The 20,178-nt window shown below is 39.1% G+C and overlaps 1 protein-coding gene across 2 annotated transcripts in view; it reads left to right on the top strand.

Moving 5' to 3' along the window:
• LOC128697308 (tetratricopeptide repeat protein 5-like) overlaps positions 1-20,178 on the top strand; it is a 187,968-nt gene that overhangs the window by 8,226 nt on the left and 159,564 nt on the right. For both annotated transcript variants that reach the window (XM_070104170.1, XM_070104169.1), the window contains exons 2-5: positions 6,162-6,490; positions 12,800-12,932; positions 15,066-15,277; positions 17,610-17,702. In XM_070104170.1, coding sequence (XP_069960271.1) covers positions 6,467-6,490; positions 12,800-12,932; positions 15,066-15,277; positions 17,610-17,702 — 462 coding nt within the window. In that variant the 5' untranslated portion in view covers positions 6,162-6,466. The remainder of the gene's footprint in view (positions 1-6,161; positions 6,491-12,799; positions 12,933-15,065; positions 15,278-17,609; positions 17,703-20,178) is intronic.

Raw genomic sequence — 20,178 nt, 5'->3', positions numbered from 1 at the left:
TTTTAATGCCACTAGGACCAGTTTGAGAGTCACTGGACCTCTGTCGCACAACATATCTGCCCATAGAGCTCTGTACCTCCCGTTCCTTTATGATTTGTCTAAAATGGGCCACAACATTGTCATTGTAATAGTCACCAGCACAGCTTGCAATAGCTGTGCTAGGGTGATTTTCATCCATAAAGGTTTGCAGCTCAACCCACTTTGCACACATTTCCTTAATTTTTGAAGTAGGCACAATGGATTCCACAACTGGCATAGGCTTCTCAGGGTTATCCCCAAACCCTTCAAAATCTTTCTTAATTTCTATACTAATTCTCACCCTTTTTACCACAGGGTTGGCACTAGAAGCTTTCTTGGGGCCCATGGTGACTTATTTTGCAGAAACAAGCATCAAAAACAGTGATAATATGGATAATATGGAATGTACTGAATGTATTCTTAGATGCACACACACTGGCTGGCTTGTAAACACTGGCGCACACGGGGCAGTTCAGGCCACACATGGATACATCTCGTACGAATTGTATCGAATACCAGGTTTTCAATTGGATACCGAGGCAAAATTTTTGCGTTAAAATGCATCGAATACCGGATTTATCGAATACCGATGCCATCGAATACCGGGGGTCCACTGTACTCATTTGTGCTTTATTGTTATCTGTTTACAATAATGTTTTATCACTGTTTACATCATTGCTTAGTTAATCTTAAGTTAATTTTAAGCCAGTCCGTAATGCTGTGCATACAAGTGGCTTTGGCATGCTGCTCTTACCTGTAGTTTTTGTACCTCTGTATGTTCAAATTATTAAATAAATAAATAAAATAAGTAAATAAATAAATTGTGCAACACACGTGTCTTATTGTACAACACACATGTGTCTTATTGTACAACACACATGTGTCTTATTGTACAACACACATGTGTCTTATTGTACAACACACATGTGTCTTATTGTACAACACACATGTGTCTTATTGTACAACACACATGTGTCTTATTGTACAACACACATGTGTCTTATTGTACAACACACATGTGTCTTATTGTACAACACACATGTGTCTTATTGTACAACACACATGTGTCTTATTGTACAACACACATGTGTCTTATTGTACAACACACATGTGTCTTATTGTACAACACACATGTGTCTTATTGTACAACACACATGTGTCTTATTGTACAACACACATGTGTCTTTTTGTACAACACACATGTGTCTTATTGTACAACACACATGTGTCTTATTGTACAACACACATGTGTCTTATTGTACAACACACATGTGTCTTATTGTACAACACACATGTGTCTTATTGTACAACACACATGTGTCTTATTGTACAACACATATGTGTATTATTGTACAACACACATGTGTCATATTGTACAACACACATGTGTCTTATTGTACAACACACATGTGTCTTATTGCACAACACACATGTGTCTTATTCTACAACACACATGTATCTTACTCTTATTCTACAGTACACATGTGTCTTATTCTTATTGCACAGCACACATGTGTCTTATTCTACAACACACATGTATCTTACTCTTATTCTACAACACACATGTGTTTTATTCTACAACACACATGTCTTATTCTACAACACACATGTGTTTTATTCTACAGCACACATGTGTCTTATTCTTATTGCACAGCACACATGTGTCTTATTCTACAACACACATGTGTCTTACTCTTATTCTACAACACACATGTGTCTTATTTTACAACACACATGTGTCTTACTCTTATTCTACAGCACACGTGTCTTATTCTACAACACACATGCGTCTTACTCTTATTCTACAGCACACATGTGTCTTATTCTACAACACACATGTGTCTTACTCTTATTCTACAGCACACATGTGTCTTATTCTACAACACACATGTGTCTTATTCTACAACACACATGTGTCTTACTCTTATTCTACAACACACATGTGTCTTATTCTACAACACACATGTGTCTTACTCTTATTCTACAACACACATGTGTCTTATTCTACAACACACATGTGTCTTACTCTTATTCTACAGCACACATGTGTCTTATTCTACAACACAGATGTGTCTTATTCTACAACACACATGTGTCTTATTCTACAACACACATGTGTTTTATTCTACAGCACACATGTGTCTTACTCTTATTCTACAGCATACATGTGTCTTATTCTTATTGTACAGCACACACGTCTTATTCTTATTATGTTGAAGTTATTATTGGCATTATTATTGGCACAGTGTGTGCACTGTGCTAAATACTCTTTGTCATAAGTATAGGCCAGTAGGCCTGCTGCAGTGTTCCTTCTTATGTTCTTAATTACTCAGAACAACTGCCATAATATTTCATAAGAGGAGATAGAAAAATTAGTTCTCACTATGATCCATGATTATACAGCCGACCCTCAGATAACAGCGGCATTAAGTAAGGGCAGTTTCGTCTAATGGCGCTTTTTGCCGTAGAAAAAATGCCTTAACCAACAGTAAAAAACTTAAGCAACGACGTTTATCCAGAACATGTCAGTGTGCCCAGAGCGCAGCCTGAGTGGGCCCAGCCACTCCAAGAGTCAGTGTGCCATTGTTTACAAGCTGATGCGGTCGGTTTCCACGTGTGCCTCCCATATATTTTGGATAATTCCACTATTTCTAGTGTTTGTAACTGCTAAATAAGCCACCATGGGTCCCAAGAAAGCTTCTTGTGCCAAGCCTGTGTTAAAAAGGGTGAGAATTACGATGGAAATGAAGTCCTTCTGGAAGGGGATTCTCCTTCCGAAACAGATCACGAATAAACGGCTTGGTTGCCCATGGCTAACCAGCAGCATTCTGAAATCCATTGATAAGAAACACCAATATGAAAAGCAATATAGACAGGGCTTAATACTCAAAGATATTCTTAAACAATATTCAACAGTTCTCACCAAATTAATAAAGAAAACCAAACAACTGTACTACTCCAGCAGATTCACTGACACAAGAGGAGATATAAAAAAGACCTGGAAAACACTCAGATTCTGGGGACCCACATGCTGAAAAAACAAGAATATTGCCCTAACTAAACCTAACGAAACACCACTGCATCCCACTGAAACAGCTAACAAGATAAACGACTTCTTCTCAGCCATAGGATCTAATCTTGCCAGTAAAATCCTTCGTACCAACGCCCATGCCGGGGACTATCTAGACGGGAATTTCCCAAATTCCTTCTATCTTGTACCAACTGAGCCCACCAAAGTCACTGAGATTATAAAGTCAATTAAAAATAACTTGGGGAACCTGTCTCATGTCCCACCATTATTGTACAACCGAGCGGCCAATGTCCTTTCACATGCTATTTCATTACTTTTTAACAAGTCACTAGAAACTAGCACCTTCCCGAAACTGCTCAAGACAGCAAAGGTTACACCAATACATAAAGGTGGTGACCCTACAGATGTAAACAACTATAGGCCAATATCAAACTTACCATTGCTATCCAAAATCTTTGAGAAACTCGTGCACAGGAGACTGTATTCATTTATAATGGCACAAAACATATTCAACCCCTGCCACTTTGGTTTCAGGACAAATAAAAGCACTAATGATGCAATTGTAAAAATGCTAGATCTGCTTTATGCAGCATTGGAAAACAAGGAATATCCACTAGGAACTTTTATTGACCTAAGAAAAGTTTTTGACACAGTAGACCACGGCATCCTACTCCACAAACTTGACCATTATGGTATAAGAGGCCATGCGCTTGCATATTTCAAATCTTACCTTACTAATAGGTATCAGTATGTCACCATTAAAGACACAGCATCATCAACACGGCCACTTGATACTGGAGTTCCGCAGGGAAGTGTCCTTGGACCCCTGCTCTTCCTTATTTACATCAATGATCTTCCAAACGTATCCCAACACCTGAAGCCCATTCTCTTTGCTGACGACATGACTTATGTCATCTCTCACCCTAATCTTGCCACCCTCAACACCATTGTTAATGAGGAGCTGCTCAAAATATTAACTTGGATGACAGCCAATAAACTTAAACTTAACACTGACAAAACCTACTATATTATGTTTGGTAGCAGAGCAGGTGTTGCACAACTTAACATTAAGATTGACAGCACTCTAATTGCCAGACATAATGAAGGCAAATTCCTAGGTCTATACCTCGACAACAACCTGAATTTCAGCACCCATATCCAACACATATCAAAAAAAGTATCCAAAACAGTTGGGATCCTCTCCAAGATACGATACTACGTGCCGCAAAATGCCCTTCTCACACTGTACCATTCACTCATTTATCCATACCTCACCAATGCAATTTGTGCTTGGGGATCAACTGCAGCAACACACCTAAAGCCAATAATAACTCAACAAAAAGCTGCAGTAAGAATAATCACTAAATCCCATCCCTGGCAACACCGACCCCCCCACTCTTCATAGATCTAAACTTACTCCCTGTTCAGAACATCCACACCTACTACTGTGCAATCTACATATACAGGACCTTAAATTCCAATATTAACCTTGACCTAAAGTGGTTTCTTGATAGTTGTGACAGGACCCACAAGCATAACACCAGACACAAACATCTCTACGACATTCCCCGTGTCCGACTAAATCTATACAAAAATTCAATGTATGTCAAAGGCCCTAAAATCTGGAACATCCTACCTGAAAACTCTAGAACTGCAGACACATTCATCACCTTCAAAACTACCGTTAGAAAACATCTTATCTCCCTAATACACCCCGTCAACTAACTACATAAAAACACCTGGTGGTTCACACTTACACTCACTTGCTCACCCATTTGACTATAAGCACAGAAATACATATCTTAATCTTAAAATAATGATTCCTAACTAGTCACAAGTTTGCCTGTGATACTCCAATATAGAAACTATGTATTGTGCTAAAACAAAAGCATTCACATTGCTAAACTCACAAACTAGTATTTAGTCACTTAGTATTTAGTCAACTTACTCCACAATTTGTAATAATTTAGGGTTGAGAATTAATCTAAGTTTGCCGAGAGGCCTAGCCCGTGCTAGGTGTTCTAGTGGCCCCCTCTGTAATTAGTATTTTATTACATGTAACCCACACAATAACCAAAATCTGTGAACCCTGCATTGTAATCCTTATAGAGAATGAACTTTGATTTGATTTGATTTGATTTGAATAGACATTTCTGAATCTCCCCTGCTGCTGGCACATCACTCATCAACAAGACTCACGAAACCGTAATGACACGATTGTAAACAAACCATATGTGGTATGGTTTGTTTGCAATCGTGTTATTACAATTTTGTGAGTCATTTTAACGGCTTTGAGGGGACTTGAGCTAGAGTTCGTCATGGCCACGCTAGCTGGAGATTCGTCTGTAAAAACTTGCATTTGTGGTCACAGTGGTGCCTATGCTAACCTTCCTATGGTGTAGAAATATACCAAATTGGACGAATCTTATTGTGGCTAACTGGTCCAGTGGCTAACGCGACGGTCTGGAGTTTTGAGACTCTCTGATCGCTGGTTCTATCCCCGCGCATGGTATGGTTTGTTTCACTCAACAACAACTCCACAAGGTAAGTGGCATTTAATTATTGTTTATTTTGCATGTCCCATTCCTTTCCATATAAGGAAATGTATATTTCATATAATTTTTTTTTTTTTTTCCAGATTTTGGGGTGTCAGGAACGGATTAATTTTATTTCCATTATTTCTTATGGGGAAAATTAGCTCGACAGATGGCAATTTTGACCAACGGCAAACTCTCTGGAATGGATTAATGCCATTAGTTGAGGGTCCACTGTAATATTGAGTGAGTTTTATACTTATGATGAATTTAGCATCTTTTGGTGGGTGCGCAGCGCACATCTAGCACACACACAACACGACTCACGAAATCATAATGACACGATTGCAAACAAGCCATACCAAGGGTGGGGTTAGAATGCGCAATCAGAGAGTCTCAAAACTCCAGACTGTCGGCCCAGTGGGTAACGCGACGGTCTGGAGTTTTGAGACTCTCTGAATGCGGGTTCTAACCCCACCCGTGGTGTGGTTTGTTTCACACAGAATATACGCCCCTGGAACTTATTCATGTTAGAGTAAGACATTTAGATCACTGATGTTTTCATGTATTCTCGCCAGGTTGTGTGCTCATCAGTTGTGGATGCTAGTTTGCTGTTATGGTGTTATTGTGGCGTTGTCTAGTCCAGTCTTTCTGGCGCAGTGAAAATCCCACATGATGCTGTCAGCAAACACTTAAAGACATAGCAAGACTGCGAATCACATATATTTATAACATATGACTCCTGTAACCCAGAAGAAAGTAGAATTTGAAGGTTGAGTAGAGAGGAGCATTCTTTGTGTATTACTGTGGTGGTGTGGACGGCAGAGGAACACCTGTCCAGGACTTGTAACGGCAAGTTAAGACATTATAGCAAGATCCCACCATGACTGCCATAGAGCAAATAAGGGTAAGTCGCTGTACTCAGTTGAGGCTAATACCTGATCATGATACACACTTAACCCATACCTAGGAGAAAGAAACTTATGATGACATTTTGGTCCCACTTGACCCATTAACTAGTCACACACTGTGACTAGTTAATGGTCCAAGTGGGGCCAAAATGTTGTCACAAGTTACTTTTGCCAGTGTGCAGGTTATTTGTTTATTGTTCCAGTCATGGTATTGTCTTTTTATTCTTTACCTGATTATGATATCCATTTTATATAATTTTTTAGTGTGAAAGTGTTAATAAAAAAAATATTTTTTTTATTATCACATTGGTTGTTTCCCACCAAGGTTGGGTGGCTTGAAAAAGAAGAAACACTTTCATCATCACTCGTTCCATCACTGTCTTGTCATAGGCGTGCATTCACTACAGTTCAAAAACTGTAGCATCAACACCCCTCCTTCAGAGTGTAGACACTGTACTTCCCACCACCAGGACTCAAGTCTGGCCAACCAGTTTCCCTGAATCCCTTCATAAATGTTACCTTGCTCACACTCCAACAGCACATCAAGTCATAGAAACCATTTGTCTCTACTCACTCCTATCTAACACACTCAAGCACGTTTGCTGGAAGTCGAAGCCCCTCGCACACAAAACTTGCCCCCTCCCTCCAGCCTTTCCTAGGCTGACCCCTATCCCACTTTCCTTGCAATACAGATTCATATGCTCTCCAAGTCATTCTATTTCGTTCCTTCCTCTCTAAATGTCTGAACCACCTCAACATCCCCTTCTCAGCCCTGGATAACACTTTTAGTAGCCCTGCACCTCCTTCTAATTTCCAAATTACAAATTCTCTGCATTATATTCACACCACACATAGCCCTCAGACACAACATCTCCACTGCCTCCAGCCTTCTCCTTGTTGCAACATTCACCACTCATGCTTCACGTTTCTATAATAATAATACACGCTTATGCATGCATGAGCATGTTAGATGGAGATGAATGGTTTTTGGGGCCTGATGAGCTGTTGGAGTGTGAGCTGGGTAATATTTTGTGAAAGGATTCAGGGAAACCAGTTAGACGGACTTGAGTCCTGGAGGTGGGAAGTACAATGCCTGCACTTTAAAGGAGGGGTTTGGGGATATTGGCAGTTTGGAAGGATGTCTAAACTGTCGTATTGGAGCACCTCTGTAAAGACAGTGATTATGTATGAGTAATGGTGAAAATGTTGAATGATGAAAGTTTTTCCTTTCTTTTTGGGGTCACACTGCCTCAATGGGAAACGGCCAACATGTTAAAAAAAAATTATGGCTGGAGAAATTCACATCTAATAGTTTGGAGGGAAAATTTTAGACACTGTCTCTCTTTGTCCTGGATTGTCATCTACATTTACGTGAATAGCGCTCCGACCTATATTTTCTCCATTTGACAGCATGTAAAAAATGGAGATCTATGTTCGGAGTGCTACGCACGTGAACGTAGATCTACGTTTCGACAGTTTAGGGGTTAATAATGATCATGGATGGACTAAAGGATTGTCTAAAGCTACTAGGAAACTGTAGACAACATTTCTTTCCATTGTACATCTTCCTAAAGTTGTGAGTTGAACAAGGAAGGGCGGCAATGTTGTCTAAAACTTCCTCACTGAATTTTGGGTTGATGAAATTGAGACACATGTGCAACATCTGGGTATCTTTATTGTAGACGTTTCGCCATCCAGTGGCTTTATCAATACAAATTCCAGGACATAACTTGAAGACAGGAGAACTATGTACAGAAGATGAGGTAATCAGTCCCTGCAGTAGGTGCGAAGAGCACCGTATTCGTGGAGATTCTGAATCTCCACGAATACGGTGCTCTTCGCACCTACTGCAGGGACTGATTACCTCATCTTCTGTACATAGTTCTCCTGTCTTCAAGTTATGTCCTGGAATTTGTATTGATAAAGCCACTGGATGGCAAAACGTCTACAATAAAGCCACTGGATGGCGAAACGTCTACAATAAAGATACCCAGATGTTGCATATGTGTCTTAATTTCATCTTGTCGGTATTATATACCAATTTTGTACAACGAATTTTGGGTTAAAACTTTCACTGTTGAAATTTTAAAAAAAATAAAAATAATAGTAATTTTATCTAAAATGGTTGAGAATCTCTTTCTGAAGTTAGAATGATAACAAATTCTCACTACAGGCAGCACACTCCACCAATATTCAAAACACTCAACCTACTCACCATACAAAACATCCATACTTATTACTGCACCTATTACATACATAGAACACTTAACTCTGATATTAACCCTCCCCTCAAACATCTCCTTGCCAACCTCAACAGAACACATGACCATAACACAAGGCACAGATCACTCTTTGATGTTCCTCGTGTCCATCTCACACTATGCAAAAACTCAATGCACATAAAAGGCCCTAAAATCTGGAATTCATTACCTGTAAATATAAAAGAAACACTACCTGTTTATAAATTCAAGTTTCTTCTCAAAGTTCACTTACTCACTCAAAACCAAATAAATACTGAATAACCGAACCTTATAAATTGTATATCCTATATGTTACTTACAATTATATCACACAAATGTTAAACCTAGGACCCAATCTAACTTTATTATTTTTTTAAATACACTACCTAACAGAATACTCCATATGACTGAATGTACAACAATGCAAGCAACCATATGACCTGTCTTTGTAATACTCATTTGTGCTTTATAGTTATCTGTTTACAATAATGTTTTATCACTGATTTCATCATTGCTTAGTTAATCTTAAGTTAATTTTAAGCCAGCCCGTAATGCTATGCATATAAGTGGCTTTGGCATGCTGCTCTTACCTGTATTTTTTTGTACCTCTGTTTGTATGCTTAAATTACTAAATAAATAAATAAATAAGGTAATGACACAAAAAATGTCAAATTTGATGAAAAACTTTGAGCTACACAGCCATGAAAATTGAGGTCTGGTTTTCAGTGAATTCACTCACTGTTAGGCCTATTTGCTAATGTGTCTTTGATTCTCTTGATTAAGTAGAAGAAGCTGCCCATCATCTATCAGAACTACCCTAGAAAGTACAAAGTAGTCTTTAATTTAGCCAATTTTATACAAAATTCAACAAATACCAGTTTAAAACCAGATGAAAGTAAACACTAGTCATTCCGTCCACTAAAGCAACCATTAACCCTTTGAGGGTCGACAGGCCCTCTCCGAAACTCGTTCTCAGGGTCGGCCAAATTTAAAAAAAAAAAAAAATTATTTTTTCTTATGAAAAGATAGAGAATCTTTTCCCGATCATAAAGACACCAAAAGTTTGAAATTTGATAGAAAACTTACGGAATTATGCTCTCGCAAATTTAGCGGTCTCGGCGATGTTTACGCATCCGCGATTTTGCCCACTTTGAGCCCCATTTTCGGCCAATTTCACTGTACTAGTCGACAAAAAACATGAATATTTCGCTAGAACTCCATTTTTTCTATCGAATGGGTGCAAGAAACCACTCATTTATGAAATTCAACTATCCAGTACAGTGGTCAGAATTTAGCAATTTTGCCAATTTCACACAAATTTCAAAAGATGCCAATTTCGGAATAGGGTCCAGAATAAACAAGAAAGACATTCCTGGCACTAAAATGACATTTCCTCTAGTCATTATTCACGTCTCAAGGCCCCTCTTATATTCTTTTGCTTTCCACTTTGAATTTTTATTTTCACAAAAAATATAAGATTTACTGTTATGCAGACTACTGCATTAGTGTAAAAAATGATATAAATATTATTGGTGCACTTGTGAAAGAATATTAGACTCACTAGTTGACGTGTATTGCACGCTTGGCACGATTTGTTTACTTTTGAAGTTTGGTAAAAATCGAACATTTCTGCTACTTTGAGCTCAATTTCAAGGCACCTTTCTTTGTAAAACCAGTCAAAATCATCTCTATTTCTGTAATATGTCTTCCATTCTATAAAATGAGACCAAGAAAACTAGAATACAACAATAAATACCATACGAAAATACACTGCAAAGTCGCTGATTTATTCAAAAAAAATGGTCAAAGTTTTTTTTTTCTCATTATGCACTGTGTGCTGCAGGATTTTTTTTAGACTGTGCACACTGACCACATAGACCCATTCTTTCATATGAAGGCCTACCAACTTTCTCCCACTAGATTTGAGGCCGCTAGAATTTATGAGTACTAGTACGTCAAAAACCCCTACGCGTAAGACGTACTAGTACGACGAAAACCTTCAAAGGGTTAATCACGTCCTCAGGCCTCTCCTATATTACATTTCCTCTTCATTTTGAATCCATCAAAAAAAAAATTGAAGTTAATAAAATATATTTGATCATGGTTTAGGTTTTCTTAATAATTGAAGCAGATCTATTAACAACCCATAAAACAGACATGGGGGTAGTGGAGCCCCGACCCATTCTCATTAAAACAGCCATAAAGAAATTTTTTTTTTTTTTTTTTTTTTTTAAAAAATTAGGCCGTCTCCCACCGAGGCAGGGTGACCCAAAAAAGAAAGAAAATCCCCAAAAAGAAAATACTTTCATCATCATTCAACACTTTCACCACACTCGCACATTATCACTGTTTTTGCAGAGGTGCTCAGAATACAACAGTCTAGAAGCATACACATATAAAGATACACAACATATCCCTCCAAACTGCCAATATCCCAAACCCCTCCTTTAAAGTGCAGGCATTGTACTTCCCATTTCCAGGACTCAAGTCCGACTATATGAAAATAACCGGTTTCCCTGAATCCCTTCACTAAATATTACCCTGCTCACACTCCAACAGATCGTCAGGTCCCAAGTACCATTCGTCTCCATTCACTCCTATCTAACACGCTCATGCACGCTTGCTGGAAGTCCAAGCCCCTTACCCACAAAACCTCCTTTACCCCCTCTCTCCAACCCTTTCGAGGACGACCCCTACCCCGCCTTCCTTCCCCTATAGATTTATATGCTTTCCATGTCATTCTACTTTGATCCATTCTCTCTAAATGACCAAACCACCTCAACAACCCCTCTTCTGCCCTCTGACTAATACTTTTATTAACTCCACACCTTCTCCTAATTTCCACACTCCGAATTTTCTGCATAATATTTACACCACACATTGCCCTTAAACAGGACATCTCCACTGCCTCCAACCGTCTCCTCGCTGCTGCATTTACCACCCAAGCTTCACACCCATATAAGAGTGTTGGTACTACTATACTTTCATACATTCCCTTCTTTGCCTCCATAGATAACGTTTTTTGACTCCACATATACCTCAACGCACCACTCACCTTTTTTCCCTCATCAATTCTATGATTAACCTCATCCTTCATAAATCCATCCGCCGACACGTCAACTCCCAAGTATCTGAAAACATTCACTTCTTCCATACTCCTCCTCCCCAATTTGATATCCAATTTTTCTTTATCTAAATCATTTGACACCCTCATCACCTTACTCTTTTCTATGTTCACTTTCAACTTTCTACCTTTACACACATTCCCAAACTCATCCACTAACCTTTGCAATTTTTCTTTAGAATCTCCCATAAGCACAGTATCATCAGCAAAAAGTAACTGTGTCAATTCCCATTTTGAATTTGATTCCCCATAATTATAAAGAAAATATTTCCAACAATTTGAGGCTTATTTCAAACCACTTCTGGTGTGAAACCAATGAAAATCATCTCCATTTCTCCTAGTATACCTTCCATTCCAAGGAACACCCAATAAACCCATGAAAAATCATCCTAAAACATACCTCAAAGTCACTGTTTTAACCCAAACACAAAGTCATGGGTTGTGTGTTCCATCATGCACTCTGTAGGTCAGGATATTTTTTATGTAATGTGCATACCTAAAGCACAGAGCTGTTTTCTCATGTCTAGGCCAGAGTTTCTCGATCACAGCATTATTGAGGACACGATGTTTATAATGTGGATCTATATGAGTGACAGTGGTAGGGTTAATTGTGAAATAAAAGTTATCTTTATCTAGGATAGCATAATCATTGTACAGTGGAACCTTGGTGTTTGAACTTAATTGGTGAATTAAGTGGTGTCCAAACTGCGATAAGTTCGACGTGGGAAACAGTATTTTTCAGGCTTTAATTATCAGCTTCACACACTGGACGATGTCGAATCAACTCTTCCAAAAGTCTCTGAGTGTGTGTTACATACAGTGATGTTGCAGGCCAGTGTTGTCAGCCTATATGAGGAGTGTGTTACATGCAGTGTTGTTGCAGGTTGACATTATTGTCAACCTGTATGAAGTGTGTGTATTACATAGTATTGTTGTTGCAGGAGAATGTTGCCAAACTTTACAAGTTTCGTGACGAGTACTTCAAAACTTACGGCATTGAAGATGCCGCCAATAAGACCCAGCGAGTGCAACAAGAGATACAAAGCACAATACAACTAATAGACACAATCAAGGGTATGTTTACTAAATATAATATAGTATACCTGAGTGTTAGAAAGTATAATATAGTAAACCTGAATCTAAGAAAGTATAATACAGTATACTTGAGTGTTAGAACATATAATATAGTATACCTGAGTGATTAAAATTTGTTCTTTGTATTCTATTTAAAATTTTAAACTTACTGAATAGTTAACTTTTTGTGCCAGACCACCTCATTTCTGAGACCACCTTCTAAACTCGTGGTTCACTACAAACCAGACCACCTCATTTCTGAGACCTATTGTAAACTCCTGGTTCATGACAGACCAGACCACCTCATTTCTAAGACCATCTTTGACACTCATTGCAGTCTTCTGTTGACATCAGGTGATAGAATACATTCTCCTTCCCTTCCCCCAACCAAAAAAAATATTATAAGCTGTGCATTGATGACAATTTTTTTTAACACAGCACCCATGTCCCACCAAGGTACGGGGACCCAAATAAGAGGAAACACATTTACCATTACTCTTTCAATTGCTGTCTTGCCAGAAGCATGCTGATATCACAGTTCAGTTGATCTTCCAAACTGCAACAGTCTCCCACTCCTTCATAGTGCAGATACTGTACTGTCCACCATCACCCCTCCTTCACTGTGCAGCTATTGTTTCCCACCACTACCCCTTCTTCACAGTGTGGGTATTGTATTTCCCACCACCACCCCTTCTTCACAGTGTGGGTATTGTATTTCCCACCACCACTCCTCCTTCACAGTGCAGGTACTGTATTTCCCACTGCTACCCCTCCTTCACAGTATGGGTACTGTATTTCCCACCACCACCCCTCTTTCACAGTGCATATATTGTATTTCCCACTGCTACTCCTCCTTCACAGTGTGGGTAATGTATTTCCTCCCCCCCCGTCCTTCACAGTTCAGGTACTATACTTCCTGTCTCTTGGACTCAAGTCTAGCTAACATGACTGGCTAACAAGTTTCCTGAATCACCAACAGCATTGAAAAAAAATGATTGATTAATGCTTAACTCGTAAATGGTCCAAACGTATATATACGTTTTTTCAACATTTGAAAGTATGTAAAAAAAGGAGATCTTCTTTTTGTTTTTTTACATTTGAAAATGTGTAAAAAAACGTAGATCTACTTTCGTAGCACTACACATATGAACGTAGATCTGCTTGAACCGTTTACGGGTTAAAGTGAAATGTCCCAATAAATATATGTACTACATTTTTTAAATTAAAGATTGAGTCAATTTTTCTGGCATATTTTCAAATTTATTTACCATGGAACTTACACAGATGACAACAAAGAAATGAGTGAGATACTGAGGCCCCAATATGACTCTGTGTTTAGTGAGGTGTTAATCAGAGTAAGGGTTGACAATCTAAATGAATTTTTTATGTCTGAGCCCCAAAATTTGGTTAATTCAAGAATTTCTGATATTATTCTAACACCACAAGACTTTGAAAAGCAATAAATGACATACCCATGCACTCTACCCCAGGCCCAGACTCATGGAACTCCGTGTTCATCAAGAATGTGCCTTATATGGAGAAGGACCATAAACACAGAGGTCATCCCACAGTCGCTAAAAACAGCAACCATAGCTCCACTCCATTAAGGTGACAGTAAAGCAGTTGCAAAGAATTACAGACTGATAGCACTAATGTCCCACATCATAAAAATCTTTGAAAGGGTTCTAAGAAACATGATCACCAACCACTTGGACATCCAACAGTTGCACACCCCAGGGCAGCATGGGTTTGGAACAGGTCACTCCTTTCTCTCACATTTACTGGACCACAATAACATGGTCGTGGATGGTCAATCCTTCCTCTTACAACTACTCAATCAATATGACATGGTTTTTGATGCACTAGAGGACAAACAGACTTTGTGAAAGTCTTCAACAAGTACAACCATGGCTTAATAGCACACAAAATGCATGAAAAAGGAATGATAGGGAAAGTGGGTAGATGGATCTATAACTTCCTAACAAACAGAACACAGAGTAATAGCAAACAGAGTAAAGTGCACAAGGCTGTGGGGGCATTGACCCCCAAAACCCTCTCCAGGTATACTCCAGGTATACTATGTAGATCAGTTTGCAGAATTATTTTTAAAAATGCATTTTGTTTTTGTTTTAGATCAAGTCAGTCCTGACCTCAAGGGGGAGCTGCATTTCTTAAGAGGTCGCGCTCTCAATGCCACAGCAGAGTACAGTGCCGAAGCTGAAGAAGTGTTGGGCCGGGCCACTCGCTTCAACCTTCCCAGTGCCTGGAATGAGCTGGGAGAGTGCCAGTATAAGAAGGGTGATCTCACTGGAGCTCTCACATGCTTTGAGAAGGCACTCAGACTGGTCAGTGTGGACACTTGTTATACACAAATAGCCTCCCTTTAGGAGAGGGAAAGTAATCACAATGTTTTCAGTCTGACTTGAACCATTGACAAGTTATCAGTGGTCTAAGTCGAACGGAAATGTCAGCATTACTCTTTGTTCTTTGTCAGTTGTTATTTGGTATTTTTTAATTTTGTGTAAAAATGGCCAGATTATTGACTTCTTTGCACCATATTGGGTAGATGAAGTAGTTGAATGGGCAGTTTATTGTGCTTGATCAGTTAATCTTAAGTTAATTTTAAGTTCGCCCAAAATGCTTTGCATGTAAAGGGGCTTTTGGCATGTACACCCAAATGTCATTCTCCTTTGTACAAACATTGTATCATGCTGAAATAAAATGATTATTATTATTATTAATGGAAGGCATACTAGCAAAATGGCTAAGGATTTGGTCATAAGGAGTAATGGAATTGACTTAAAATATGACTCAGAGTGGACAAAGTCACCAATGCGATAAATCCACTGAGACTGCTAATTTTGTGCCTGTGTAATTCCACAATTTTTATTTTATCAAATTTCATGCTCTTGGTGTCATTACCTTCAGAAAAAGATTCTCTTCCAATTCAGAAGAAAAAATTAATTTTCTCAGTGGACACTGAGAGCAATATTAATTTTGGGGGTTTGGACAGTGGAAGGGTTAATAATTATAATTATTAATAATGATAATGGGCATTAATTTACATTCCTTAACCCCTTGAGGGTCAGTGCTGTAGTTATACGATTTGAACTCTGGGTCCGTGCTGTAGAACTACGTCTATAACATTCAGTTACATTATTTACTTCTTTAGGAGAGATATAAATAATGGAACCGAATGTTGTAGGAATGCAGTTAGAAGCCTGAGTAGATCTGTTACCCACTATACGATAACATGGACATAGATAAGTACGTTTATGGAGCAATTTGCAATATGAACAGACTGACTGATGTTGTAGTGGCAAGGTTTAGGCTTGGTTACAAGTACTGACTGATGTTGTAGTGGCAAGGTTTAGGCTCGGTTACAAGTACTTCTGGCAGTTTGGTAGACACACAGATGATGATCAAACTAAATGCAAAGTATGTGATCAGCTCTATGGTCTCTATCTTAAACATTATGTGCTTAATTGTCCACATATTGAGGGATATAGAGATAGTATAATGTGATATATCAAGATATTAATGAAAATAAGATACCAGATATATTAAGCAGGTTTCCTAAATCTGCTTGTAACATATAAGTGAACTTTTTTTTTTTTTTTTTTCAACAAGTCGGCCGTTTCCCACCGAGGCAGGGTGACCCAAAAAAAAGAAAGAAAATCCCCAAAAAGAAAAATACTTTCATCATCATTCAACACTTTCACCACACTCGCACATTATCACTGTTTTTGCAGAGGTGCTCAGAATACAACAGTCCAGAAGCATACACATATAAAGACACACAACATATCCCTCCAAACTGCCAATATCCCAAACCCCTCCTTTAAAGTGCAGGCATTGTACTTCCCATTTCCAGCACTCAAGTCCGACTATATGAAAATAACCGGTTTCCCTGAATCCCTTCACTAAATATTACCCTGCTCACACTCCAACAGATCGTCAGGTCCCAAGTACCATTTGTCTCCATTCACTCCTATCTAACACGCTCATGCACGCTTGCTGGAAGTCCAAGCCCCTCCTGTTTTTAGGTAGTAGGTTGGTAGACAGCAACCGCCCAGGGAGGTACTACCGTCCTGCCATGTGAGTGTAAAACGAAAGTCTGTAATTGTTTACATGATGGTAGGATTGCTGGTGTTCTTTTTTCTGTCCCATAAACATGCAAGATTTCAGGTACATCTTGCTACTTCTACTTACACTTAGGTCACACTACACATACATGTACAAGCATATATATATACATGCCTCTGGGTTTTCTTCTATTTTTTTCTAGTTCTTGTTCTTGTTTATTTCCTCTTATCTCCATGGGGAAGTGGAACAGAATTCTTCCTCCGTAAGCCATGCGTGTCGTAAGAGGTGACTAAAATGCCGGGAGCAAGGGGCTAGTAACCCCTAGTTACTAGATACACAAAAGGCCTAGTTCCTAGGCCTTTTGTGTATCCATATGCTCTTGCACTACCATCCACAGGATGGATATGGGGTGCACAATAAACTAGCCACTTCGGTGGCAAAATCTAAAAATCTAGTCTTGAAGAAGGTTCTCCGTAACTTTGTCTTGATGAATCTGTCATCAAAATAAACATACTCAGGTGCAGCACATTTGTCCAAATCATCAAAATCTAAATTAAATCACAAAATACAGTAGTTATTTTCTTCAAACAGGCGCAGGACAAGGTGTATTATCGCAACATGTCAATGTTGATGAGGAGTTTACCCTGGAAGACAAGTAATGAAAGAGAAGAAAATATTGAAAAGGTAAGATCATTGTTGAACACAATAAGTGTCATGATTTATACACAGGATAATGCAGTAAACACTCCATATAACCCACTTCTGTATAACAGAAATTGGCAATACTGAACAAAATACTCTGGGTCAGTCAATTTGGAAATGGTGGACAAGGGCTTTTGATTACTGAATTGTCCATTATTGTTGCTATCACGGCTTGACGATCTCTCTTCTATCCTCCACAGCTGCCATCATCGGCTACCCCCTTTTCCCCCAGTTAGTCCATTATATGGAGGGTTTACTTTATTACCAGTACAGGAGGCCTCGCATATACAGTACCTCTTTTCTGTGTTCCACAATTTTGTCGGTTTTCAACAGAGCCATTGTTCATTACATTCAGTGCTTGTTCTGCTGTTTTCACACAACAGCTGCATAAGGAAAGAGCGACTGCCACCATACTTTAAGGTGAGTATTGTATGTATTGTGTATTTATTTTACTTTTGTACTCTGTATTTTGTGGCCTATTAGATGCATTTTTTCCATGAAATGTCTCCAAAAACCAGCTTGCATCCTATAAACTGAAGGTCAGTGACGGGAGCTATAAGATTGGGGTGTGGGGTCGGCTGCAGCTCTCCCAGTTACGTCTGATACTGAGCCATTGAAACTAAAACAAGGTTTATAAGCCACGAAATGCAGTATGTTTATTTGATGCCTAGCTGTATTGAGCATTTAATATTTGGTAGTGTAAACATATTATCAGGTGTTTTAGATACATTTGATATTCAAAAATCGCTCATTTCCACCCACTGGTGATTTTCATTTATTGCCCAGGATTGGCAGCCAAACAGCCATAAAAATGGAGCCTTCCTGTACTTGAAATTGCAGAATTTCACACCTGTTTTGTGAGTAGTGTATACTAATGAAATTAGCCGAAAATAGGGCTCAAAGTGGGCGGAATCGCCGATTCGTAAATATCGCCGAGGTTGCTAAATTCGCAAGAGCATAATTCTGTCAGTTTTCCATCAAATTTCGTCCTTTTGGTGTCATTACAATCGGGAAAAGATTCTCTATCATTTCATAAGAAAAAATAATTTTTTTTTTTTTAAATTTTGAGACACCAGGAGACACCTCAGGATTTGGGGTTGCGACAGTCAAGGGGTTAAGTTGAGGTGGTGTGCTTGACGTACATGTGTTGTGGCGGAGGCTGAAAGTTGACCTGGACATGAAGAAACATCTACAATACTGTTATTATAAGAACACTTCACTGTAAAGGACCTCTGTCTAGCTTTCTTTTTCCTCCAGTCAAACATTGTTGTGATAATTATACTGTAGTAGTAATATATACACTGTAGTAGTAATGTATATAATATACATCCTAGCTTATGTACAACCTTGTATGTATTACATATTAAGGTATCAACTTTACAGTTCTGTACAGTTTGTTTCAAGAGTTTGATATTTTTATTTGAATTAATGTTACACTGAAGCGTAATGTTTGTTATATCTCTTATCATCTATTAGTCTCAAGTTCTGTCTTGCCTGAAATACACATGGATACTCTCCAATATCATCCAGTCTTAGAAAATTATATACGAACCTAACTTGCTGTATAAGTGGGGCTCTCCTGTACAGCAGTAGTCTGGAACCTAACTTGCTGTATAAGTGGGGCCCTCCTGTACAGCAGTAGTCTGGAACCTAACTTGCTGTAGAAGTGGGGCCCCTCATGTACAGCAGCAGTCTGGAACCTAACTTGCTGTATAAGTGGGGCTCTCCTGTACAGCAATAGCCTGGAACCTAACTTGCTGTATAAGTGGGGCTCTCCTGTACAGCAGTAGCCTGGAACCTAACTTGCTGTATAAGTGGGGCCCTCCTGTACAGCAGTAGCCTGGAACCTAACTTGCTGTATAAGTGGGGCCCTCCTGTACAGCAGTAGCCTGGAACCTAACTTGCTGTATAAGTGGGTCCTCCTGTACAGCAGTAACCTGGAAACTAACTTGCTGTATAAGTGGGGCCCTCCTGTACAGCAGTAGTCTGGAAACTAACCTGCTGTATAAGTTGGGTCCTCCTGTACAGCAGTAGCCTGGAAACTAACTTGCTGTATAAGTTGGGTCCTCCTGTACAGCAGTAGCCTGGAAACTAACTTGCTGTATAAGTTGGGTCCTCCTGTACAGCAGTAGCCTGGAAACTAACTTGCTGTATAAGTGGGGCCCTCCTGTACAGCAGTAGCCTGGAAACTAACTTGCTGTATAAGTTGGGTCCTCCTGTACAGCAGTAGCCTGGAACCTAACTTGCTGTATAAGTGGGGCCCTCCTGTACAGCAGTAGCCTGGAACCTAACTTGCTGTATAAGTGGGTCCTCCTGTACAGCAGTAACCTGGAAACTAACTTGCTGTATAAGTGGGGCCCTCCTGTACAGCAGTAGTCTGGAAACTAACCTGCTGTATAAGTTGGGTCCTCCTGTACAGCAGTAGCCTGGAAACTAACTTGCTGTATAAGTTGGGTCC

Source organism: Cherax quadricarinatus, chromosome 89 (genome assembly GCF_038502225.1).
Source record: "Cherax quadricarinatus isolate ZL_2023a chromosome 89, ASM3850222v1, whole genome shotgun sequence".
Lineage (NCBI taxonomy): Eukaryota > Metazoa > Arthropoda > Malacostraca > Decapoda > Parastacidae > Cherax > Cherax quadricarinatus.
The sequence above is the reverse complement of the archived record's forward strand: the minus strand, read 5'-3'. Positions and strand labels throughout refer to the sequence as shown.